Source organism: Taeniopygia guttata, chromosome 9 (assembly GCF_048771995.1).
Source record: "Taeniopygia guttata chromosome 9, bTaeGut7.mat, whole genome shotgun sequence".
Classification (NCBI taxonomy): domain Eukaryota; kingdom Metazoa; phylum Chordata; class Aves; order Passeriformes; family Estrildidae; genus Taeniopygia; species Taeniopygia guttata.
This window is the reverse complement of record NC_133034.1, coordinates 3,013,100-3,036,757: the sequence shown is the minus strand read 5'-3', so window position 1 is coordinate 3,036,757 and position 23,658 is coordinate 3,013,100. Positions and strand designations below refer to the sequence as shown.

Here is a 23,658-nt window from a genome sequence, read left to right as displayed (position 1 = left end):
TTTACCTGTATTTTTAAAATTCAAACATGCAATGGACAATTAGAAAGCTTGGAGTTTGGGAAGCACTAATTACAAATACATTTATGACCCTTACATGTATTGCTTACAGTATCTGGGAAGTTGATAAATGAATAAACATTCCTGAAATCTCAAAAGATTAAATCCATTAAAGCTCCTAAAAGTAGTGGATTCTGGGCAAGTCCTGCTGTGCCTTCCTACAGGGGGACCTGGAGTGCATGGTTCAGTTGTGGTGCAGGGACAGGAGCTCCCTTTACTTGCACTCTATCTCATCTGTCCAGGCCATTGTGAGAAGTGCAGCTTTTTGTCCATGCAACCAGAGAAGACCTTCCTTCTCTGCAGTCGGACTGGGGGATTTTTAGGTCATGCTGGATACAGACTGCACTAGAAACAGCATGGCTCTTACTAAGCACGTACCAGCCTCTATGTGCACGTTTAACAGAGAAATAAAACCCACCAAATGTCTGATGAAATGCACTGAAATAATCTCCCACCACGTTCAAGATGCACAGGAGGGGGAGGAACTCCTCCCACAGATCCAGGCACTAGAGGAAAGAACCCTGCCGAGCTCAGTTCCGAGATGCAAGATGTGGCTTCCCTCGCTGCTCTGAAGTTCCTTATCTTCTGACTCTTCTTGGCATGAAGCTGAGAAGCTCCCTGAAGCAACAGGCTGTGAAAACACTCTGATCTGAGGCAAACAGATACAACATTCTTTCTTCTTTCTTCTATCCTTTCCCCTTCTCACAGCAGAGGACCTATCTTGGAGAAAATGAAGGGTGGCCTGGCAGCAGCAGAAAGGACACTAGGAGTGCAATCTGCCAATATTAATCACTTCTTCTAAGTTCATCTTCATTAACTCTTCAAATACTCCTCTTTTCCCTGTGATAGGTGGGAAATACCTGGCTTCGATCCCTGACATTTCCAGCTACAATGTTAAAATGGGTGTCTTCTTTCCTACCATTTTCAAAATAGCAGCTACACACAAGATCTCCCACGAACTAGAAATACAGAGTAAAAAGGACTGGGCAGGGATGTTACTGCTCTGCACTGGTGCTGATCAGTAGCACACAGCTATATAGGAGGCAGCTATTGGAGCTGGGGATCCTATCTTTTGTGATGTTCAGTACTGCTCTGTGTCCAACCATTGGGTATTGTCCTACACAATCCTTTCCATATTAGCTCAGAACAACTCTTTCAACAGCTTTCTGCCTTCCAACTGGAGTGAAGAAGCTAAAGAACAAATATTATGTATGTCTGAGTGCTGAGAAGAGGCCTCTTCCTTTCTCACCCATCGTCCTGATCCTTCAATACAGAACAAAGCTGCTCTGCCGTGGATGTGTCAATACAACCATTTCCATGACAACAGCCTAGGATGTGCCAAATATAGACATTTGACTTCAACAAACAGAGAAGGAAGAGACACATGACTAGAGGGTGTTCTGCTGCACTGCATTTAAACCCAATTCCTTCCTGATGGCTGTGGGTAAACACTCAGAGAAGAATTAACGGGGGCCCTTTGGGATAGCAGAGGTGTCTCAATCTCATTTCTGCCCCCCGTGCTCTCTCCTGCTGCAGAAGGCAGGGAACCAGCTGCCTGGCTTCACCCTAAGTTCTCCAACACAGAGCCAAACAGCTGAGCTGTTCTTCAGCATTATCTGCTGATGAAGAAATGTTTAAATTTTGTTTCCCGCCCTCATTTTTAAAGAGCTGAAGTTCATACACTCATTTTATTTCACCAGCCCTGCTTCACAGATAGAAGACTGCCATAAACAGACAACTTCTTAAGTCACTTCAGAAGGTTTCACCAGCATTTTTCTTCTCCTAGCCAAGTGAGGTTCTTACAGCAAGGAGGACTCCTGTAGAGCACTGCAGCAGCTTCACTCACTGCAGAAACCCCATCAGGTGCAGAACATGACCTGAGGTCCTTGTGTCGGGTGCTGCCTTACCATAGAATCATCATAGAATGGGTTGGGATGAAAAGGACCTTAAAGCTCCTCTAGCTTCAACCTCCTGCCATAAGCAGGGATGCCACCAGTTAGGTCAGGCTGCCCAGGACCCCGTCCAGCCTGGCCTGGAACACACTCCAGGTTATAAGACAAAACCTTACTCTTCTTGCTGCACTGTAGCATCATTCCAGCACAGTGATGATACAGACCCACACCGTTCTTGTGTGAACTGCCCAGGATTTTAACATCAATCCATTTAAAATAGTGAATTATTGAAAGACACACTAAAACACTTCCAGCACAGGGCTCAGGGATCCTGAATCAGAGCTATGTAGGGAGCAGGAAATTCCAACCTGCAGCAGAGTTCAAACTCTTTCTGTGGCCCTTGTAAGGTACTTGAAGCAATGTTTTGGTCTATGGCCCAGCTCTGTTTGCCTTTTGATTCGCTTACAGACAGCACTTAGCAACCCACACAATCCCCTTGTATTTAGATTTTATAGGAGAGGAGAACAGAGCAGGAATGTAGGTAATGTGCCTGCCTGCCACAGAGGGCACACAGAGTGAGGACTGCCAAAACCCCTTTCCTCACAGCATTCCTGTCTACTTCCAGAGTCTGCGTCAAGGAGCTTCCAAAGCCTTACTACTTCAGGTGTTTTGTCAAGAAGAAAGTAGTTGAGATCAGTGTTTCCAGGAGAAAGCCCTGTTTTAATGGCAATGCTTTAAATTGTCCAAGAAAATTGTTAGATCAAAACCCTTTGAGCACAACAGGCTGAGCAATGAGAAAAGATCTTCACAACCAAGGGATGTTGTGTTTAAATGAGGTTATCCAGGGAATTTACTCACAAGGGCCCATTCTAACAAGCACAATGGCCTCTCACAGATTTCTGGGATTAATAATTAGAGTATTGCAGCACAAAACTGTAGGATGTTGTGCCCAGTATGGCAGGTCCCTGCTATGCTATGACTTGTTACTCTTGGAGTGCTATAAATAGTGGGACTGAGTCTGTACACAGTGCAGAAACCACATACAAGGCTTGATAGAAGAGTACACAGCCTCTGTGCTTTCTAAGGATCCTTCAGACAAGGCTCCACCTTCGCATAAACTATTTGTACAACCAGATTCCTCCCACATGTGGGCCAGAGTCTGGCCTCACATATGCCTGAGGCCATGGTCCAGCTGGTATCTGACATTACTCTCAGAAAAACAAAAGCAGCACTGATCAGATGCTCACACCCCACATCCCACTGGCAAGCTTTGCAAGTGCAGAAACATGCAGCAAGAGACCATAAAATCCCACCACAAACATACAAAATATCCCACACCAGGAAATTCATACCCTAAAAGAATTAAATGTTGTTTCAGAGATTTAGGCACCAAATGCTGTCTGTACAGGCACGTGTCACTAATGAACCACCAGCTATAATATCTGCTGCAATCAAGCAACTCTGACCTGTCTTGGCTTCTCAGAGCTTCCTCTCCACCTATGTGCTCAGCTGATCAATAGGAAGCACCTTGTGAATCCTGCAATGATCCAACTGTCAGCAAACCTTCAGGATTAAGGCAGGAAAAATTTGCTTCTGCTTTGTGTTTTCAGAAAATTTTATTTCCCTACCTGCCTTGCCAAAGAAAGCACTTAACAGATAAAGCTTCAGATGCAATACCAGCTGATCATTAAGGTGGTTAGGAGTCCATAAAACACACCACATTAAACTCAGTGCAACCATGACTCCAGTGCAAATGAGACTGCAAGGAACACATGGATGTTCCTGGAGTGGGTCCAGCTAAAGGTCAGGTGTGTTTAAGGCACTGGAGCACCTGACATACACAGAGAGGCTGAGAGAGCCTGGGCTCTTCAGCCTGGGGAAGAGAAGGCTCAGGGAGACCTGAACAATGTGCATCTGGTGGCCAATAAAAGGACAAGAAGAAATAGACATAAACCAAAGTACAGTAAATTCTATTCCAATATAAACTTTTTACACTAAGGGTAGCCACAGCCTGAAGGAGGTTGCAGTCTCCATTCCTGGAGATATTCAAACTTGACTGCTCATGCAGGTGACCCTGGTTAGAGCATTGGAGTAGGACTAGCCAGCCTCCAGAGGTGCCTAAAGCATTCTGAGACTCAGGCTGTTTAGAAGCCTTCCAGGAAACCTAGGAACTTCTACAGCAGGTAAAATTTTCAGGAGTAGCCCATGGCAGAGGATGCTTCAGCTCTCCAGAGTTTGAACTCTGGAAATTCAAACATGATTAAAGAAAATCAGTGTCAATTGTGCAATTCAGCTTCCTTGCAAAGTAGAGTCATGCAGGGGGAAACTTCCATCCTTCCTGCTGCCTGATCAGAGAAGGAAAAGGATCAATGCTCCAGCCAGCACAGCAAACCACACAAGCCAAGGTACCATTAAAAACATGTGTCACAAGTTTGGGAAGGAACAGAAAGAAGTTACTCCTGCTCTAATCTGCTCCCAGTCTGTACCTAGCCAAGACTCATCTTCCTTTGAGCACTCAGGAATTGCTGAACTGCCCCTTCTTTGCTTAGTATGATAAAGGAATTGGGTCACAGTCAGCTGTAAAGTTAAAGCAGTGGTGCCATTGCAAGTCAGTGAACACCTCAAGAGAAGTGTAAAGCAGAAGAATGGGTGCCTGGTCCTCTGACAAGTGGGCAGAATGGTTCTCCTCTTCCCTGTATTCCCAAAATAATCATAAATCATCCTCTGTTTTTCATTATTAGAACTGGAAAAGTATTTGCAATCAAGGTGCCTTTTTCAAAAATGAAAACTGAAAGAAAGAAAGGTAGCACCTGAGAGGAAGACAGAATACCAGGTTGCAGGTGCCCACTTTTATTCAGGAAAAATCCCATGTATTTGGCCAAGCAGCCTTTCAGGACTTGGACTCAGCAGTGCTCACACTCACCTACATTTGTCTTTTCAGAGACATCAAGAGTAATTCAGATGAATCAAGACTAATGACCTGGCCATAATTAATTCAGTGTATTTTTAAATAATTCTGTTCAAGTGTCAAGTCACAGGTTTGAAACACTGTGACATTTCTTTGTCTTACCCTTGGAAGTACTTTTTTTTCCTTCTTCCAGCTAAGTTCTCCAGATGAGAAGAGTTATCTGGATTAGACAATCACAAGTGGCTGCCTAAAAGATGCATAAGCTGTCCTACATACTATTACTCTGGAGATTTCCTCCAGTGGCTCAAAGATGATGGTCAAGTGGCATTTGGGGGGCAAGCAGAAGTCCCAGCTATGCAGTGTGTGCTCTCAAGTGAGCCAGAAAAAGCAGCATGAACACAGGTGAGCATTATGCCACCAGCTGTGACTACAGATTCACAGAAGAAAACTTGACCAACCCCCAGAATTCAGCCTGTGCAGAGAACTGACAGTAAAACAGCATGAAATAGGACTGCCACACCCTTGATTTATGACAGCATAGATTGTGGTGAAGCTCAGAATTGGGACCAAAAATAGCCCAAATTAAATTATTTTGTGCTTTCCAAAGATAAATGACATATCCAATCAACAAGTTTCATTACAGATGGGTTCTGCATATTTTTAATTTATTCAGGCTTTTAAGGCTGATAAGAATGCCACATTTCAAATTGATCCAAATCCACTGTTTTGGGGGTATTAGTAACGCTGTGTTTTCATAATAAACTCTCTTAAAAGGTTTATTGTCAAAGCTTTTTTCAGGCATGCAGAGTAGGTTTTTGCCCTGAGCAGGATGTACCATCAGTGACCTCGAGCTGACACACAGCTCTGCTCAGGGAGAGCGCCCTGAGAGAGTCAGCAGGAGCTGAGCCAACCCAGTGCTTCAAACAACAGCTCCAGCATCCAGACTGATATTCATTTATGCAGGGCACTCTGGATTGTCAGAAACCGTGACAGTTTCAACACAGCCACACAGCAGGACCTGCACAGGAGCCACAGGAGCAGCTTGCCTGGTGTAGGGCTGGAACAGCCCAGTGCCTCACTCTGGGATCATTCACCTGCCTGCAGCCCCTGCTGTCACCTCCCAGTGCAGACACCTCCCAAATGGGACCAGCTCAACTCTCAACACTGCAGGAGTGTATTTTTTGGACAAACTCTGACCTGGCCACTTGAGCACACAGGGCTGCTGGCTCATGTGATTCTCCAGAGCTGCACTGTGTCCCAGACCAGGGACAGTGTCACACAGTGTGGTCACTTCCTTTGATGTCTTAAGGAGCTGGAGCAGAGGCTAGAGGAGTTCAGAGCAATAAAGAGAGATTTATTGAAGAGCTTTCAAAGGCCACACCCTGGCAGGACTGGAGCCACAGTCATAGCTGTGCCCAGATGGCTCCAAGGTGGGAGCAAACATGAGATCTCACATTTTTATGGTTTTAGTCCATTTGCATATAGGAGTTAACTGTCCAATTAATAGCTTCAAATTATGAAGTTTCATCCTCCTTGCTTGCTTATCCTCCTCTTTTCATGTTGTTTATGCTTTGGGCCTGAAGTTTGAAGAGATTTTCCTTGAGTGTCCAGCTAGAATAGGATTGTTTTGTCTCCACCACCCTGTGAAAGGATCCTAGTAACACTTAATATAAAGCTAAAAGCTGCACACCAAAATAGAACAGAAAAACTTAAACCCCAAGGTATCACCCTAAGGGCCAGCAAGGGAAGTCACAGCACAGGAACAGCTCCAGCAGCCCTTGGTTCAGCAGGTGAGACTGATTCTCACTGCCTGCTGCACCTTCCTGCTACAGCTGAGCCTTCAGTTCCCAAACAGTTCAGGTTGGGTTTGTTTAGATTCAGTGATTATGCAGATAGCCTCTCCTCCTTTGAACACATATGTGCCTTGACACTTGTAAAGATCCCTGCAACAGGGACCAGAATAAGATTACAGGGAGGAGAATAATGTTAATGAACAGCTCCAAGAGCAGGGAGCTGTGGCCAGCAGGTGCACAGGGCCTGCTTGTGGTGCTCCTTTGCCTCTTAGAACACTCCATGAGCTGCAGTTTCCACATGCCAAGTCTGTCTGTTTGCACACAGACCCCAGTAGTGATCATGGTTCACAACAAGCTGAGCAGTTTTCACACCTGCCCTGGAAATGTTCCACTGGCCAAGGGAGAGCAGAGTGGCTGAATCCTACCCATTGCAACAGATCGTTTTGTGTTAACACTGAATCTCCCAGCTTACTGCCTTTTTTCTGCCTTTTTAGGGCCATTTCAATTAAAACAAAAAAACAAAAACAAAACAACAACAAAAAAACTAACTCATGGAAACTATTTCCATTAGCCAAAAGGGAAACTCTTACAATTTCATTCCCACATAGAAATAAACCTCTGCCAGCTGTTTTGAAAACATCATTAGTCTTATCTTCCTTTATTCTCAACATGAAGCATTCCAATGCCATTATAATGATTATTTTTATTGTAAAGAAAATAAATTTGTTTTTAAAAAATCAATGTTCTGTATTTACCTCATTTTCTGGACACAAACACTTCTTTTTCAAATTATTTTATAAATACTCACGTATAATTTACCTTCCAAAGTAAGAGGATGGTACCATATACCTTAACAGTACACTTGAAATGGATTTCAAATTATTACTTAGGCATTTATCAAATGCTTTAAGAAGGGTACTGAATGAAACCTTATCCATTTGTAGACAAAAAATTGTAGAGCCCACACCTAGAAATGCTTGGTTTTGAGAAACCTCACTGAAGAATGTTCTAAACTTAACTAATTAATAACCTTGTGTGTGTATGCATATATTTATATCTGTGCATGTACGTGTATATATATATATATATACATTCAGTTAAACAGGAGGTAAAATATAATTCAACAGAGTATATTCAAGGAGGATATTCAAAACAATTGTGTACTCATCTGCCTTTAGCACTCGATTTCCCTCCTATTCTACAGCCACTTGCCAGCCTTCACCCTGCTGGAGGCACAGAACACAGGAATCAGCTGCACTTGAGGTGATGCATCAGAGCATCCATAAGCACTCCCTGGGATACAGCACAACTTGGAAATGGCTCAATTACTCCAGCAAAGCAATTACTCTGTACTCCGTGGCAAAAAGATAGAAAAAAAAAGGTTTATTTGAGCCCTTCTGAGCCAACATCATAGTCTAGGGAATCTCTTCTCCTTGCCTAGCAGGGATTGAGAATAACAGCAGCAAAGCTCTCTACCTGTTTAGGCAAATACACCCCGAGGGATATTTGTAGTTAGAGCTGCCAACACTTGGATGTTCACACAATGTAATCCAAGACAGTTAACCAGGGGCAAACCATGTTCCTATCAGCTTACACCCAGGCTACTGTCTCGCTTTCATGTGCAGACACAACACTTGTAGGAGCAGTTTTTCAGAATGGCACAGCCACTGAAGGCACTCAGTATCCAAGAAGACAGCTCATCTTGAGACTTTGGGCTGCTCAGACCAATGTCCTGTGCAGTCCAGCACACTCAGCTCATCCCTGGCACTTTTAAGCAAATCAGTGAACTAGTTAGTTGGTTTAGCAAACATTAGGCCACAAAAGGATTGTGAGATGAGACAGGATTCTAATTAAATTAGAAGCCTCCACAGATAATTACTGACACTCATAAGAAGGCTGTATTTCTCTAATCCTTCAAAGACACTTCTCATGATCCAGAAGAATTGGAGAACAAGACCTTAGAAGGGAATAAGCTTAGTTACAGACAAGTAATTTAAAGGCTACATCCCAATGGCAAAGGACAGGCAGGATTATTTTCTACATTGTTTAACCCAACTAACTGCTGAGCAGCCATGGCAAAACTGCATCTTGTGTAGGCAGCAAATACACATTCTCTGTGACCACTGGGCACAGACACTATTTGCCAGCACATGCTTTAATCTAATTTTGCTCCTTTTTTACCTACATGAACTAGACCCAGATGACACAAATGAATAGGTATGGTCAAGTTTCTGCCAGCCTTTGGGTGTTTGCCTAAAGGCAGAAAAGAAAGGAAGGGTCAGGCAAGCTTCGTGGCACCCCCTCATTCCCCTTTCCTTTACTCTCTCCTACCATGCTAGTTTCCTGCTGCAAGAGCTGTGAGGCTGCCAGTATTGAAATCAGGTGGCTTAAAGCTGTTTCACATCCATGCAGAAAAATAACAGCAATTGAAGCTGGGATATGTCCCAGAGAAGTGCTGGTCTGAAAGATTACTCTAAAGGTAACTGAATCTTGGAGAAAATACAGCCTTAGAAGTTGTCATATTCCTCAGCAAAGGGAATAGTGGTCACAATCTAAATGTTCTTCATGGGAGTTGTTTTGAAAGTAGAGAAGGCAAAAGATGAAGATAGTGTACCTGGGGAAATATCACAGGTAGTGTTCTAAAAATTTTGCTTTCCCTGCTGCAAACACAGCATCAGCAAAGATGGGAATGTTTATTTCTGATAGTCACAGGTGCTAATCTGTGCACCACAGGGACATGAGAATAAATATTTACTCCTTTTGAAACAACACAAAAAAATCTCAAGGGAAAATCAACTAGAACCACCCCCAATACATTAACATGTAATTAGAACTCCAAAGTAGCTGAATTTACAAAATCTGGTTCTGCTGCAAACAGAGGTACAGAAACATGATTAGACTTCCTACCTATATTAACATTATTTTTATTCCCTTTAATGGAAAAGCATGACACTAGAGGATACTTTTCACTAAAAAAAAAAAATTCTGTAAGTGTACTAAATGTGTTAGGTGGCCAAGTTTACACACAGTTAGCATTGACTGAGATTCCCTTTACTGGAATGAACTCAACCACTTAATATAGATGCCCTCACTATTTGAATGGGATGCCAAATCACAGTTCAGCAGCACTCAACACTATTTGGAAGATGTATTTTCAACTAAGAAATATTTACTTATGCTTTAGGGCAGCTCACTAGCTTGACTAAGAGATGTTCATCTTGTAATTCATCCTCAAAAGTTCAGGATTGCCCTTAGGTTTAACCTTACCATACTAGTCACCATTACAGAGTAATCTACACAGAGAGAAAAACCCAAGTTAATTTAGCATGGATTATTGTTTGTTTGTTCTTAAATCCATTGGTTATTTGCTCTGAAGATGAGTGGAAGTTATTCTGGCAGGTGACACGGGATATATGAGGGAACACATGGGACATGTTAGAGTGCAAGCAATGAATCCAGCTGAAATATCCTAGCTCAGGATTTGCCAAGGTAAGAGTGCAACACAACCTCGGGATGCTGCACTGGATGCTCTGAGGCACTCACTTTTTTCCTCCCTACTCTCCTTTGGATGCATTCTGAAGCAATTTGAACCTTAAATCAATCTCCCTTTGTGTGACCTCTAACTCTTGCTGACTGAGTGACCCTAGAGAAAGAAGGATAAGTGGAATTACGCACTGCAGTCCATGAACACAACTGAAGACATCAGTACCAAAAAGCCAGGGCTAGGGGAAGGAAAAGGAAAAAGAAAAGGATCAAAAGAAAATCTCATACCAAACAAGAAAGACGCAAAGCATTCGCCACAGCTCTATTAGTGGCTCTCTCATCAACCACAACAATGAAATGAATGACTTGGAAAAAACCTTCCTAAAAAAACCACAATTTTCTTTTTAAGCTCTGAATGAGGAAAGAAAAACCTCCACACCCATGCTTCATGTTTTCTTGTTTGTTTAAAGGCCATATTCCCAAGGGCAGTAGATGAGCATATCTGCATATTAGGAGCCACAAATCTGTGCAGAGGCGCACTGAAGTGGAGCCTGTACAATTAAATTGCTACATATGCACAAGTACACAGAGGATCCCAGGGAAACTATGGCAACCATTAGTCCTCCAGGTTGTCATTCCCCCTTTGTCCCTACCTTTCTTTGCTCTTCCAGTCCTTCCCAACTTGGACAAGAAAAAGAATAAACAGAAGTGTTAATGAGGTCGGGATTGGACCTGCAACAAAGGAGTTGGAAAGGCAAAGAGAGCTGAATCTGGAAACATCCTAAAGGAAAAACTTTTCAGTAGAGTTGTACAGCAGTGATGAATGGGATACAGGCAGCCCTGAGGTACAAAGTCCTGCCTAGGAAACCAGGGTTAGAGCACCCAGAGTGCCACTGAATCACTTGCTAGAACAGTCACAATGACTTTTAATCTGGATGCTTTATGGGGTTTTGGCCAGCTGAGATACTGACAGCCTGATTTTCAGAATTGCTAAGACACCCCAGCTCCCAGTCCTTCTCTCACGGGAAACCTGCACCAGGCAAACACTTGGACACTGCTCATAAGTATTTAAAAATACCGAGGATACTGTCCAAGTATCAAACTATACCTTTTTATCTATCCTAAATCATGCTTTGAAAGTCTTTTGGGCCCTCTGTGAGGGTTACTGGTCCTTGCAAAGTTCTCTGGCATCCTCAAATGGAGAACCTGGTAGAAGAGTAAAGCATTCCCTATTTTCATGCTTATATTTAGCTTCAGGGAGAAGCGCCTTCTCATGTAAGGTAGTGTTTACTGACATTCAGACCAGAAATGTCACTGATACTAAAAAACAGTAGATTTTTTTTCACTTCCTACAAGCCTGAACCATGGCAGTTTTTTGCATAGTTGTATTTCAAGCAGCATTTGCACAAAAGTTTATGATGTAACAACAGGTCTTTTCTCTTTCAACTGTCACATTTAGCTTCCCCTCTTGATCAATATATTACAATAAGGTCAACCCCAAACCAAACGGAATTTGTATACTTCATTACTGATTACAGAGGAAGATAACAAACCAAAGACAGTTTTTGCTTCTGTGAACCTCAGAAAACTCAGTCTTTTCCACACGGGATGTCAATTTGTATTTCTGAAATCACACGTTGTCAAACAGATGCATACATAAACACACATCTCTGTCTTTTCACTTCCTTGGAATCTAAATTATCTAAAAGAAAAACTCCAATGGATGCATTCCATACCTCCCACCTTCTTTTTACCTCCACATTTCAGTCATTTAAATCTGTCTTATTTCTAATCTTCCCTGAAGTCTTGGACAGCAACAAACTCAGTATAAAGATCCTTACAGAAAAGGTGATGTACACACAGGGAAAAAAGCAAAACCCTCTCTGCCAAGTCCACCTATGCAGCCTTAAGGAAATGCAGAATCCCTTTCAAACAGGGAAAGGGGCTGGCTCATCCCTCAGACCTTTTTTAATGTAACTTCATAGTGTTTCCATACAGTCTGTACTCTTTTTTCCCCCCTAACTCCTTGATGTATCACACAGAAAGATGCTGGAGGCTCCCTGCTCCTCTGAGGAGAGGACATTGCCACATATTTTAGCTATTGCTTCTCTCATGCATTGCCAGCTGCTACTGCTCCTGCTGGGTTTTTTTTTCTTGGGTTCGCTGTTTGGGATTTTGTGGTTGGTTTAAACAGTGTATTAAATTTTACCATTCAAAAATATTATTTAGTACAAGCTTTAAAGAAATCCTGCCTCATTCCTCAGACAGGCAGTTGACAGTGGTGGAGAGGAGCAGTTCTGCCACAACTTCCTAAATTTAAGCCAAAGAAGAATTCAAACAGAGAAGAACCAAAACAAAATAAATTTCTCCTAGTGATCCATTTCTCTCAAAGTTTAATCCTAATTGACCTCAAGTGTGTTACTAGTTAGAGACAAACTGCTTAGAAATCTTTTGCATGTGAAGATACACCTACCACAGAGGCAGCAAGGAGTCTGAAATGAGGTGATCTGCTTTTATTATTGTATTTATCTATCAATACTGTAATTATGACACTTAATTTGGTTTTTCCCTGTTCTCAGTCTGTCTCCATACCATTTTCTGTTCCATTTCTTTACATCTCTGTATTTCCTGCTAAACGCATGTAGCATCCACAAAATGACACCATGCTCACAGCCTTGGGAGCTAGACTATTGTGGAAATGAAAGAGCATTTAGAAAAACAGACTTAATGTCAGAGCCTGCCTTTGCTATCAACCTCACTTCTTTTGTATCACTGTACAGCACTTGTTTCGAGTGACCTGGTTAAACCCAAGAATGCTTCCAGGGAGGGCAGCTGACAGCAAACCCTGTGACACCGAGGTGGGATGGAGCCACCGCTGCAACCCCACACTCTGAGCAGGAGTTTGCAGAACCACCCTGTGCCAGACTTACTCCATGCCAATGTCAGAGCATGCTGGGGGTAACTTGCACTCCCAGTTACAAGAGAAAACAGCCAGCAAATGCTACTGAGAATGCAAAAGCACACCATCTTATACTTGCAGCCCAGGTCTTTCCCCAAAACAGAACAGTAATGTTTTGTTGTTTTTTTTTCCTGTCCCTGGACTCTCAGGATGTCCTGTAGGTGGTTAGTGCTTCTGGCCACCTAGAAGGTGTAGTGTGCAGGGTGGAAAATCAGGGAGACCAGCCACCCTGCTGTAGCCCTTCCCTGTAGGGTTGTGCAGTTACTCACACTTCAGCAGAGACTCCAGAGCTGCAATGGAGATTTTATTAAACAGCTCCGAATCTACAGTAGCAGATGGAATGATAAAACCTTTCAATAATTAAAAGTACACACGACTAAAGCAGATTACACAGAACTGCATCCTGAATTCTTCCCAAGCCTTGATTCTAGCTGGTAGCACTGGGTATTCTTACTAAGGAAATGGTAGTCACTGGTGGCCTTGAAGGCACTTGTCTGAATTTATCTAAGAGAGGAACTAATTTACCGCAGCTCTATTAAAAATCTCTCTAAACAGCAACAGCTGAACAGCTCAGCAGTCACTGGCCATTAACATCACTGCCAGGATCCTTTGCTAGGATCAGCTGGGAATGAGAAAGCTTCTTTACTATGCTTGCAGTTCAAACATTCAAACCCTAACCAGGCTCATCAGTAACTAAAAACCAGAATGCCAAATCCAGACAGGTCCACGCTACATGAACACGCCTCCAAACTCTCTGGTTCAGAAAGACATTAAATAATGGATGGGAAAGCAAAAACTGAACTTGAGCAGCTGGCTCAGGGAACTGCCTTTCCCTCCTCCAGCGCACAGCAGTGCAACCCTACCTAGCTCTCATCTGCTGCACAGCACTCGCCTGGGCATTTTCTAGAGGCAGTGATACTCTCTCCACTGGAATTTACACAGAGAAATATCAACTCTAACATTCAGCTCTATATGATTAAGCTGAAATGAGAAATGTTCCAATAGGCAAGGACAGCTTTAATCAGGTAGAAGCCTACACACTGTTTCCAAAGCCATTAGAAACCTATTTCTTCCCTCCTGACTTAAGAAGTCTCTTAAGGGTCTGTGTTGTTTTGATTTAGGTTTAAGTCTGCAGAGCGTATAGCTCGCAAATGCTGAATTCTTTGGTTATCTCTCCAGACTAAGATGCTGCATTTCCAAATTATATACTTTTTCCAGAAGGTTTGGTTTCTCAAGGTCAGTGCAATATCATAGACCAGATGAAAAAAATCTAAAAAAATAAAAAAGGTGGGAAAGGGAAAGGAAGAGTCCCTTACCTGTGGCAGAGTGCAGACTCTCCAAGCTCCAGTACCTGGACAGGACTCCTCTCATGCCACCACCACCACACACCACCCCGCTGCTGTCTGAGTCGGAGCCCGGCGAGAGCCCGGAGCTGCCGCTGCTGCTGCAGTTCTCGGCACTGTGTGCCCCGCTGGACTCGCTGGGGCACTGCTGGGTCCTCATGCGGGCAGGTGAGAGGGGGAGCCGGGGGCTCTGCGGGGCGGCGGTGGGGCAGCGCTCGGCGGAGCTCTGGCAGGGCAGCGGGACCTGGCAGCGCCGGCCGAGCTCTGGGCTGGATGCCGAGGAGGCTCCGCTCCGCTCGCCGCGATGCATCCTGACATCATGGGGGTCCGCCAAGGAGGCTCCCTCCCTCCCTCCCTCCGTGCCGCTCTCACCGCACCTCCCGGCAGCTGGTTTTATTAAAGCCGATTTCAAGGCATTAAGGAAGCAAGGGGTGAGACAGAGATCTCTCCTCCTAATTTAGCAGAACTGTCAGATTAAAAATAAATAAGTGGAAATAGTAGAATTTCATGCATTTTAAAAATGCCCGAGTGAGAGAGACCTTGTGTCATCTGCTTCCCCTGAGAACTCAGAAAGGATTTAACATATAAACTAATCATGTTTAGAACTGGCTGTGGCTGTTGCTATTAAAAAACTATTTTTGTAAGTACTTGAAAAAAGAATTCAAAATGAAATTAAAGCCAGAAAAACACAGATTGAGATTTGGGGAGATTGCAGCTGGGAGTTTTGAAAAATCATTTAGCATCCACTCCCAGACTGCAGACCTGGTATGATCCCTATTTCCATGTGTAACCTCTGTAAGAGACCTCAGTCCCAACTGAAACAGCATCACTGACTCATTTACTAGAAAGTTTTATATTCTCATTACCTAACAGGAGATTCCCTGTATCCCTGTAAGAAGGATCCTGAAAAAATACCAGTTTCCTGGGAATGCAGAAATACCTGTGTACTTTAACAACAGCTTTGAGGCACCATGGAGATTTTGTAATAAAGGACATTCCTGGGCTGCCACTCTGCTCAAAGACCTTGCAGATGGCAGATTTGTCAAGCTATCAAAATAATTTTTGAGTAGCCACATGGTTTGTACCCCTTGCAGCAGAAAAGAGTGTAAGACCAGAACTAGCTTGATTCAGTGAGGGATTACCCAGGTCAGGTAAAAGTTTGGCCAGGTGAAAATTCAACCAGTTGAGGCTGCAAATAGGGGTTGGACCAAAGCAAAGGAGGAGATCAGGTCTCCCAGCACATCTGGGAGAGGGACAGCCACCCACATGTGGGCCACGAAGGAAAACCCCACACTGCTCCTGTCACAGAGAGAATGAACGTGGCTGCAGACCCCCAACTCCAAGCCCAATTTCACACAAGAACTGAAAACGCTTATTTTACAATTTGTATGTAAGGTGCCTCTTTGCAAAGTAATAAGGCTATCACAGCTTGTTCCAATAGAGACCCCTTTAAGTTTGCTTCACTGTCCATCATGCAGTAGCAGAGTAACTTCAGTTCAGTAAGACTTCTGGTTTACTGAGTATTTCCTAAAAGCAAAAAAAACCATCGCACTCTATCACTGGAGAATATCACAAAGCATCCAATAATGCCAAACTAACTTAAATATTTCAGCTATTCTTGAAAAGAACAGTGTCTGTAGCAGTAAAAAAAAAAACCCAAAACCAAAACCAAACCAAAAAAAAACCCACCTCCATTTCTAGTAATCTGCAACAAAATAATTCCTTCAATTATCTTCTGAACGAACCAAAATATCTAATACTTCCTAACAGAGAAATGGAAATATGTTCTCAATTTGACTGCAGTAGACTCTTCTGCATTGATCTGATTCTTCCAGAACTGCCTGCATTCAAGTACGACTGGAGAGAAACTCCTCTTGATCACAATAATGAGGGGGAAGGTAAATTAAACAGTGACAAGAAAGGTGAATGCAGCTGTTCTGTGGATTTGGAGAACAGGGCATTGAGAAGAAGAAAGTCAGTACAGCTCTTCAGACAGCAAAGGTGCTAAAGAGAGGCTACAAATCCTAATTATCCTTATGTATGTGTGTGTGTTGTAGGCATGCACTGGAGAAGAATTTTCTAACAGAATGGAAAGAAGAAAAATTCTACACAGCCAAATTGTGGAAAGCAAAATTTTGTTAGAGTTCAAGACTGCAACCCATCATAGAGGGGTTCCACTGACTACAGATTTTTTTGTTGTTGTAAAATCTACATGGAGATTTTCCTCTGTGACATTAGAGAGAGAAGTTATCAGAAGTTGAAGCAGCAGTAACTGACTCCAACTAAAGTTAAGAATCTCACTGCACAGCTTGTAAAGATAGTCAATCTAGCCTTGAACAACTTGATCCTAAATATCTGCTGGATTTTTTAGCCTCTGCTGAGTTCTCCTGTAATCTTGTAGTTTTGAACGGTGATTACCAGAATCATTCAGGATTTCCTAGGACATTCTTCTCTCTTTGCCCCACAGAAGGTTTTTATTGGTATGCTAAATCTTTCACCTCAGTAGCTAATACATACAATCCCACTCAACTTACTAAGACAAATTTCCATGAACTCAGCCACTACCAGGCCCTGCTTTTAAGACTGGATGAAACCCTTTGAGTGAGCATATTATCAAAGACCTCACAGAGGGCAAGTGTTTGTGGCTGTGGCTAAACAGAACCAGGATTGACATAGTGGGTCTAATCTTTCTGTGATTAAGAGACAAAGTGAAAAGTGTACAGCAGGCAACGTGGTTATTTTTTAGCCACTTAAATTCAGTTATACTCTTCTAGTTAATGGGGATGGAACAGACATTTCATGGTACAGCTACCATGATACACTTCTGGGAACTTGCATACCACTTTCTTCGAGAGCTAAAATGACAAAAATGGAACAAATAACTCAGCTTGCTATTTTGCTGAACTACAGGACTGCTAAATATTTATAAGACATAATGAAGTCCTGTTATTGAGCTAATATTTTCCCTCTTGAACAGATTTCTCCAGTGGCTGTCAAACATCTTCACATTAACTGTTGCCAAGCGTGAGTTTAACAGCACATCTATAGCTGGGAAAAGAAGATGAAAGTTGTCCACATGATGCTGAGTAAACAAACAGTCCCTTTGCCTCTGAGAAATACTTTCCACTACACCAGGGAGGCCAGAGGATAACTCAGTATCACTAAGTGGTCACTGTTTTCCAGACTATCCACAAAAGATACAGCTCTTGAGAACTTGGCTCGCCTATTCTTGTTGCAGGATTTCCAAGGCCACCAGTGTGTTCCTCATCAGCACACATCAGTCACAGGGAATACATGCCTCTCTGCTTGGCACAACCAACCATAGCTCTGTGATCTAACTCCAGGCCATCTCTTGTAGACATCTGATAGCAGAAAATTCAAAGATCTGAGGCTGTTCTAATCTGACAAAACACATGGAAAGTTGCCAAAAAGATTTGGTCTGCATTTAGATAATGATTTAAAATAATACAGGTATGAGATTGGTTCTAGCACAGCTACAAACCTACCTTGTAATACACAGGTTGCAGGCTCCTCCCTCTATGAGGATATGACAAACCCTGGATGTTTATGATCATGTGTGTGTCCCTGTCCCAGTCCAAAAGTTTCAGAGTCTCTGAGAAGCAGACTGAGTGGAACATCTCAGAAAGGGTAGCAAGCTGGCACAAGAAAGAAAAGTCTCTGCCTGAGAGGCATGGATAGCAGTGAAAGCAGGGCTGTCAAGAAACTCCAGTTCTCAGACAATTACCTGTGTCTATCTGTCACTGTGTTACCTTGTGATTGCCTCCTGCTGGAAAATCCCTAAGGAAAAGCTCAGAAATGGCAGCATATGCCCTAAATGTTCCTTCTGCTCTAGTCCCATGGGCTGGTAGCTCTCACAACCAGAACTGCCCCTCTCCTGGCTTCAGCCTTGTTGCAGCTACATTCTCACAGCTGTAGCCACTGTCCAAACAGCTCCCCAGCAGCATCCCCAACTATAGGCAGACTTCAGTTTATAAATAAACAAATATCAGACTCAGAAGAGATGGGGAAGGAGAAGACAGGTCTCAAAACCTAAAAGATAAACATGCTGGTCCACTGCTTTAATCCAAAACCTCGTTATCCTGCTACTGCTCTCTCCAATGCATATTAGGCCCTTCCCTCCTGCCCCTTTCCTGGAGTGTCACAAGGTATTGCACCAGGTATTCAGAGGCTGCTAAAAAGCAGAAAAGCATTCCCATATCTACTTTAGGAAGTGATGTGCTTCCTAAACTGGCAGTAAGGAACAGACTGAAAGGTACAAATGAAGACATGGGAGTACCCAGACAACCAGAAAAGGAGGAGGCTGAGGGGGGACCTCATTGCAGTCAGACCTGCTCACACAGGGAAGCAGAGGGACAATTATCTCTTCTCTCTGGCAGCTGGCGACAGGACCCAAGGGAACGGCCTGAAGTTGTGTCAGGGGAGGTTTAGGTTAGATATTAGGAAAAGTTCTTCTCACTTAGAGGGTAGTTGGTCACCAGGCCAGTGGTCCCAGTGCCAAGCCAGCCAGAGTCCAAGAAGCATTTGGACAAGGCACATGGTGTGGCTCCTGGGGATGGCCAAGAGATGGACTTGATGATCCTTTTATGTCCCTTCCAAAACAGAATATTCAGTGAACTAAAGGGGAAAGACACTAGATATTCACCAACACTCCCCGCTGAATCGCGTGTGCCACCAAGAAACCTGTTCCGAACTGTTCCGGGCTCCCGATGAGTGAAGAGAACGGCGCAGTTCGCTGCCCTGGGGATGCTGGAGAGGCTCACCCGCCCCTCCCCGCCGGGGGCTCCCAGCTCTTGTCCCCAGCTCTTGTCCCCAGCCCTTGTCCCCAGCCCCCGGGTAGGTGCATGACAGCGTGTGGGAGCTGTGAGTGGCACCTTTTGGGTTGGGACCATCCCAGCCAGCATTTCACACGTGCAGAACTACAGAGGCCTCCATCTTCCATCCCACACAGTCTCTGCAGCATTCCCTACAAAAGGGGATGAGGTGCAGACTTTGGGAGTGGGAAATTTATCCATATTTTCAACATGGAAGTATCTAGTAGCATTGGATATATTTTTATATCCAGTGTCTTTTATGACTAAAGCATAGACTGGGATCATTAATACAAGCAGCTGCAGCTTTGGAGTTGGAAATCTTAAAATTAGGTTAAATGAATTGACAATTTATTTTATATTTATTTTACATGCCCTACAGCTCTGTCAAAAGCAACAGGTATCACAACAAAGCTGTGCAAGAATCAAAGAGGGTGTTCTGCTGCACTACTGTTGCCTCAATCTTAAAACTGACACATCAGCTTCAGAATATTATTTCAGAAACTTGCAGTTTTCTTCTCATACACATCCTACCACAGGCAGGACACATGTCCACATTCATCTCCCCCAAAATGCTTCAAATGAAGCCCACATGCAGAAGCTAATAGAGATGGCTATGGTAGAAGAACCTCTGTTTCCTCTCTCCATCAGTTTCCTTTCCCAGGAGCATGGATTTGGTGGTGGAAAAATGATTCTGCTCTATTTCATTTGTTGTGCTACATTTACTCAGAAATTTTTGAGGTCCGGGCTTAGGTCGTGGTATGAAATTCACTTGTACCTATCTCAGGAATATTGTGTGAATCACAGATGATTCAGGTTGCAGGCCCCATTTCTAGACAGCATATAAACACCTACAGCACTGCCAGCTGGTCAGTCTGCATACATTTACTTCCCCTATTCACCCTCAGAAATTCATACATATCTTTTAACTCCCACGTGTCCCAGTTGGGAACAACCATGAAATTTGTCTCAGCTGTGACTCAGAATGTACTTCTATGACAGCAGTGCTCAGGGATTTCAGCTGATGTCAGAGATGCACAGACAGCTTGACAACGATGGGTTTCCACCTGGGATTTCCAAGGAGTAAAGCTACAGCTTTTTTAATTCAGCCAGAGAGCTGGTCCTAAGCATTGGGGCAGCACCAGATGCTTGGGATAGCAAGTGATCAAAACCCTCAGTGCTGAGAAAGCAAAGGCAAGGCTCTCAACACCACAACAATAAATAGTTTTCTTATTTCCAGATCAAGCCTCATGACTCTGTGCATGAGCTGCACAAAGCGTCAGAAAACAAGCCAGTTTTGCTTGACAAAATACTATGATCATTCAACTCTGATGTAATTAGTTCACTGTTTTTGTCGCTTAATTAGGTAACTCCAGCAGGGTTTAATCGATGGTACAGAGACCTTCTGAGGCAGAAATGGCAGTTTGGCACCCAACTGGGCTGGCTTTTCCTGGCTAGGTTCCTAACCGCCAACAACTCCTCTGCATTCTGTTTTCCTTACTCCAGCCCAAAGTGCTGTGATAGAGATATCTGCAGTGTTTGGGCAGGCACTGTCAGATGGAGAATTTAAAAACCTGGCAAAGATACATTTCACAGTTTAATAATCTGTGCAATTTACGTTTTAATTCTGAGAAAGTGTCAGTCATCAGAAATGAAGCAGACATGATATTTCATGTGCACTCCTCATGAAAACACAGCATACTTTTTCTTTAGGGGGATTTAAAGTACAGGAAGCTTCTATCTTTACAGGCTCACTTACTTGCTTTAGTGCCTAATTAGCAACCTGAGAGGAACCTCACCATACCCACTGTAGTGCTCTTCAGCAAACACAAGGCTGAGCCTGTTTCCTGTGCAGAAACCTAATTCAAGAGTGTAATAGAGGTGACATCATCATAGGTGAGACAGAGTTCTCATGAGAAAACACAATGTTTCTACATCAAGCATACCATAATTGCAAGGAGCGATCTCTTCTTCACTAAAAACTGACCATGCCTTTAAACAGCACCCTGTTCATCCACTCAGGGAGAAAAGAAACCCAAATGTGAAAAACACATGAAAAATTCAACTCTAAAGCAGATTTCTGCTAAGACATGGATGCAGCAATCATCATGAACAGGTTAGAATGCTTATCACATAGTTTCCACATTCAATAAACCAGAGCTTAACTCTCTCCTCGTTCCCACCCAGCCAGGCCAGCGTACACACCGGGAGCAGAGATGCGCCGTTTCCAGCCCACGCAGTCCAGGCCTGTCGGGGTGCTCTGTGAAAACGGATGCAGCTTCAGTGGCAGGATATCAAAGGCAACAGGAGATGTGATGGATGGACTTATTCCAGCCTGCAAGTGAACAGGGAAAACAAAGGCAACAAACATTAAGTTTAGATACCCTGTAGGACAAAATGCAGCATTCATCTCAGAGCACCTCTTCCCAGCTCTGATACCTGCCCATGTAAGTAAGCAGTATGTTAGTGGACACACGTGGATGATTATGGCTAGAAACATTAGAAATCAGTGAGAAGGCAAGGAAAACTGCAAGGTTATAAGAACAGAAGTGGATAAGCAGGTACCAGATTCATACTTCACATACAACCACACACACCTCCATTCACAGAAGGTTTCACTCCTCCCTAGTGGAGGGGATTTCATATCACTACAAGGAGTCATCCCCTCAGCTACAGAACTATTCCTGAAGCCTTGTGACTAATAGGTCCTCTTCTGGTATTTGACATGAAAATAAAGCTTTTCCCTTCAGAGATTTATTGGTACCAGTCCCCAGCCATATAGAATGTGGATAACAACATTTTTCTCTTCAGCTAAATGTACAAGTAAGAATTCACACACTCTCCTCTACCTGGCTGATTGACTTTATAAAAGTTATAGAACTTAATAAAACTTTGAAAACTCTATACCACTGCCAGATCTCATTGAATTACTAACTTTTGCTGGTTTAAAGGGGAAAACATACAGGTACATACACAAAGCTCATGGCCTCTAAAACAGAATGTAGTAATTAAGGCATGCTGCAGATATACTTTTATCCCTTTTTCCTTTTCTCTCTTTTCTCTCCTGTGGCTGCCACATGCAGAAAACATCAGTGGCTGAGAGATCAGCTGGTCAGTAAGCACAGACAGTTTTTCATCTCTATCACCATTGCCCCTTTCCTTTTGCCAATGATATTCCATTACAACATATCCACCCTTCACTGAGCCAGGAACTTGGCACACTGAGGACTCTCCCTCTCCCCACTAGCCCATAGCATGTCCTATGAGTAGAAAGTCTGCTGACCAGCCTTGATGCTGAAACCTCTCCTGTAAAAGGCCATTAGCCAAATCCTCCTTTCCAGCACACAGTGCTCACACAGCTGAGAGTGCTGCTGCTCCATGCCTGGTTTGGTCTTCTATTCCTGGACTTAACTTTCCTGAAACAAAGAGAACGCGGCCAATACTTTGGCACAAATCACCATCTCTTGAGGGATAGCATGAACCCTGTTCAAATTAACCTGAGCAGTGCCTGTTTCTCTAGAAAAGTCACAGCAAAGATCTAGTGGGAACACACACTCTTCTGGTGACAGTGAAAATCAAGCTTACTGGGCCACAGCTCTGAAAATGTCAAAGGTAAAGTCTAGGTTATTTACATGAAAGGTGATAGAAAGCATTATTGTTCTGTTTAAGACTAGACAGCAGAACCCTGGCCTAAGGCTGTTACAACTGCAGGCTTCATTGTTATTAATTCCTGGGACATCAGCGCAAATTTTGGTACAGGCATCATTTGAATCCTACAGCATGGAAGCTTGTACAACCCTAACTTGGGAGAAGAAGCATTTTCAGCAGTGTTAGCAGCATGTGGGCAGGGATTGCACAGCCTACAAGGGAGAGGATGAGAAATGAAGGAGCAGACCATAGTAAAGGTCCTCTCTCCTGTATTTTCTACCAGAGGTTATTTCTATGCTCTTGTGCACAGCAGTTCAGCCCCAGGCATAGACTGGGTCTCTGTTGTATATCCATGCCTTGTCAGGTGCACATTGTGGGGAGATGCTTCTCATTAAATCTCCTTCTCAAAGCATATTCATTTCCCTCTTAAAGTCTGAGTTGTCCACAGTGCTCAAAGCATGGTACTACACAACAAAACTCCATTTGCTCTTATTTTGGATGGGATAAAATCAGATTTGTAGAACTAACATTCAGGGCAATGAGCTAAAGATCTATTTTTCACTACTTCTCATTTCTCTTTCAAAATAAAAGAGCTTTTTCTGCACAATACCCCCTCTGGGTATAGCCCCCTGATGGGCCTTTTAGGAATCTCTCTAATTTGGCAGTGCACAAACTGTGCTCAAACAAACGCACGTAGAAGCCATGTCTGTGCTTCTATTGCTGTGCACTCAAGAAGCATCAAGCTT

The 23,658-nt window shown here is 43.4% G+C and overlaps 1 protein-coding gene across 3 annotated transcripts in view; it reads right to left on the bottom strand.

The window, feature by feature from the left end:
• Positions 1–23,658, bottom strand: part of ARHGEF4 (Rho guanine nucleotide exchange factor 4) — a 222,335-nt gene that overhangs the window by 91,953 nt on the left and 106,724 nt on the right. For 2 of the 3 annotated variants that reach the window (XM_030280163.4, XM_030280164.4), the window contains one exon: positions 21,470–21,599. In XM_030280163.4, the coding sequence (XP_030136023.2) occupies positions 21,470–21,599 (130 nt within the window). Of the gene's footprint in view, positions 1–14,408; positions 14,804–21,469; positions 21,600–23,658 lie in introns of those variants that run through there. The other variant, XM_030280165.4, reaches the window with a different exon arrangement.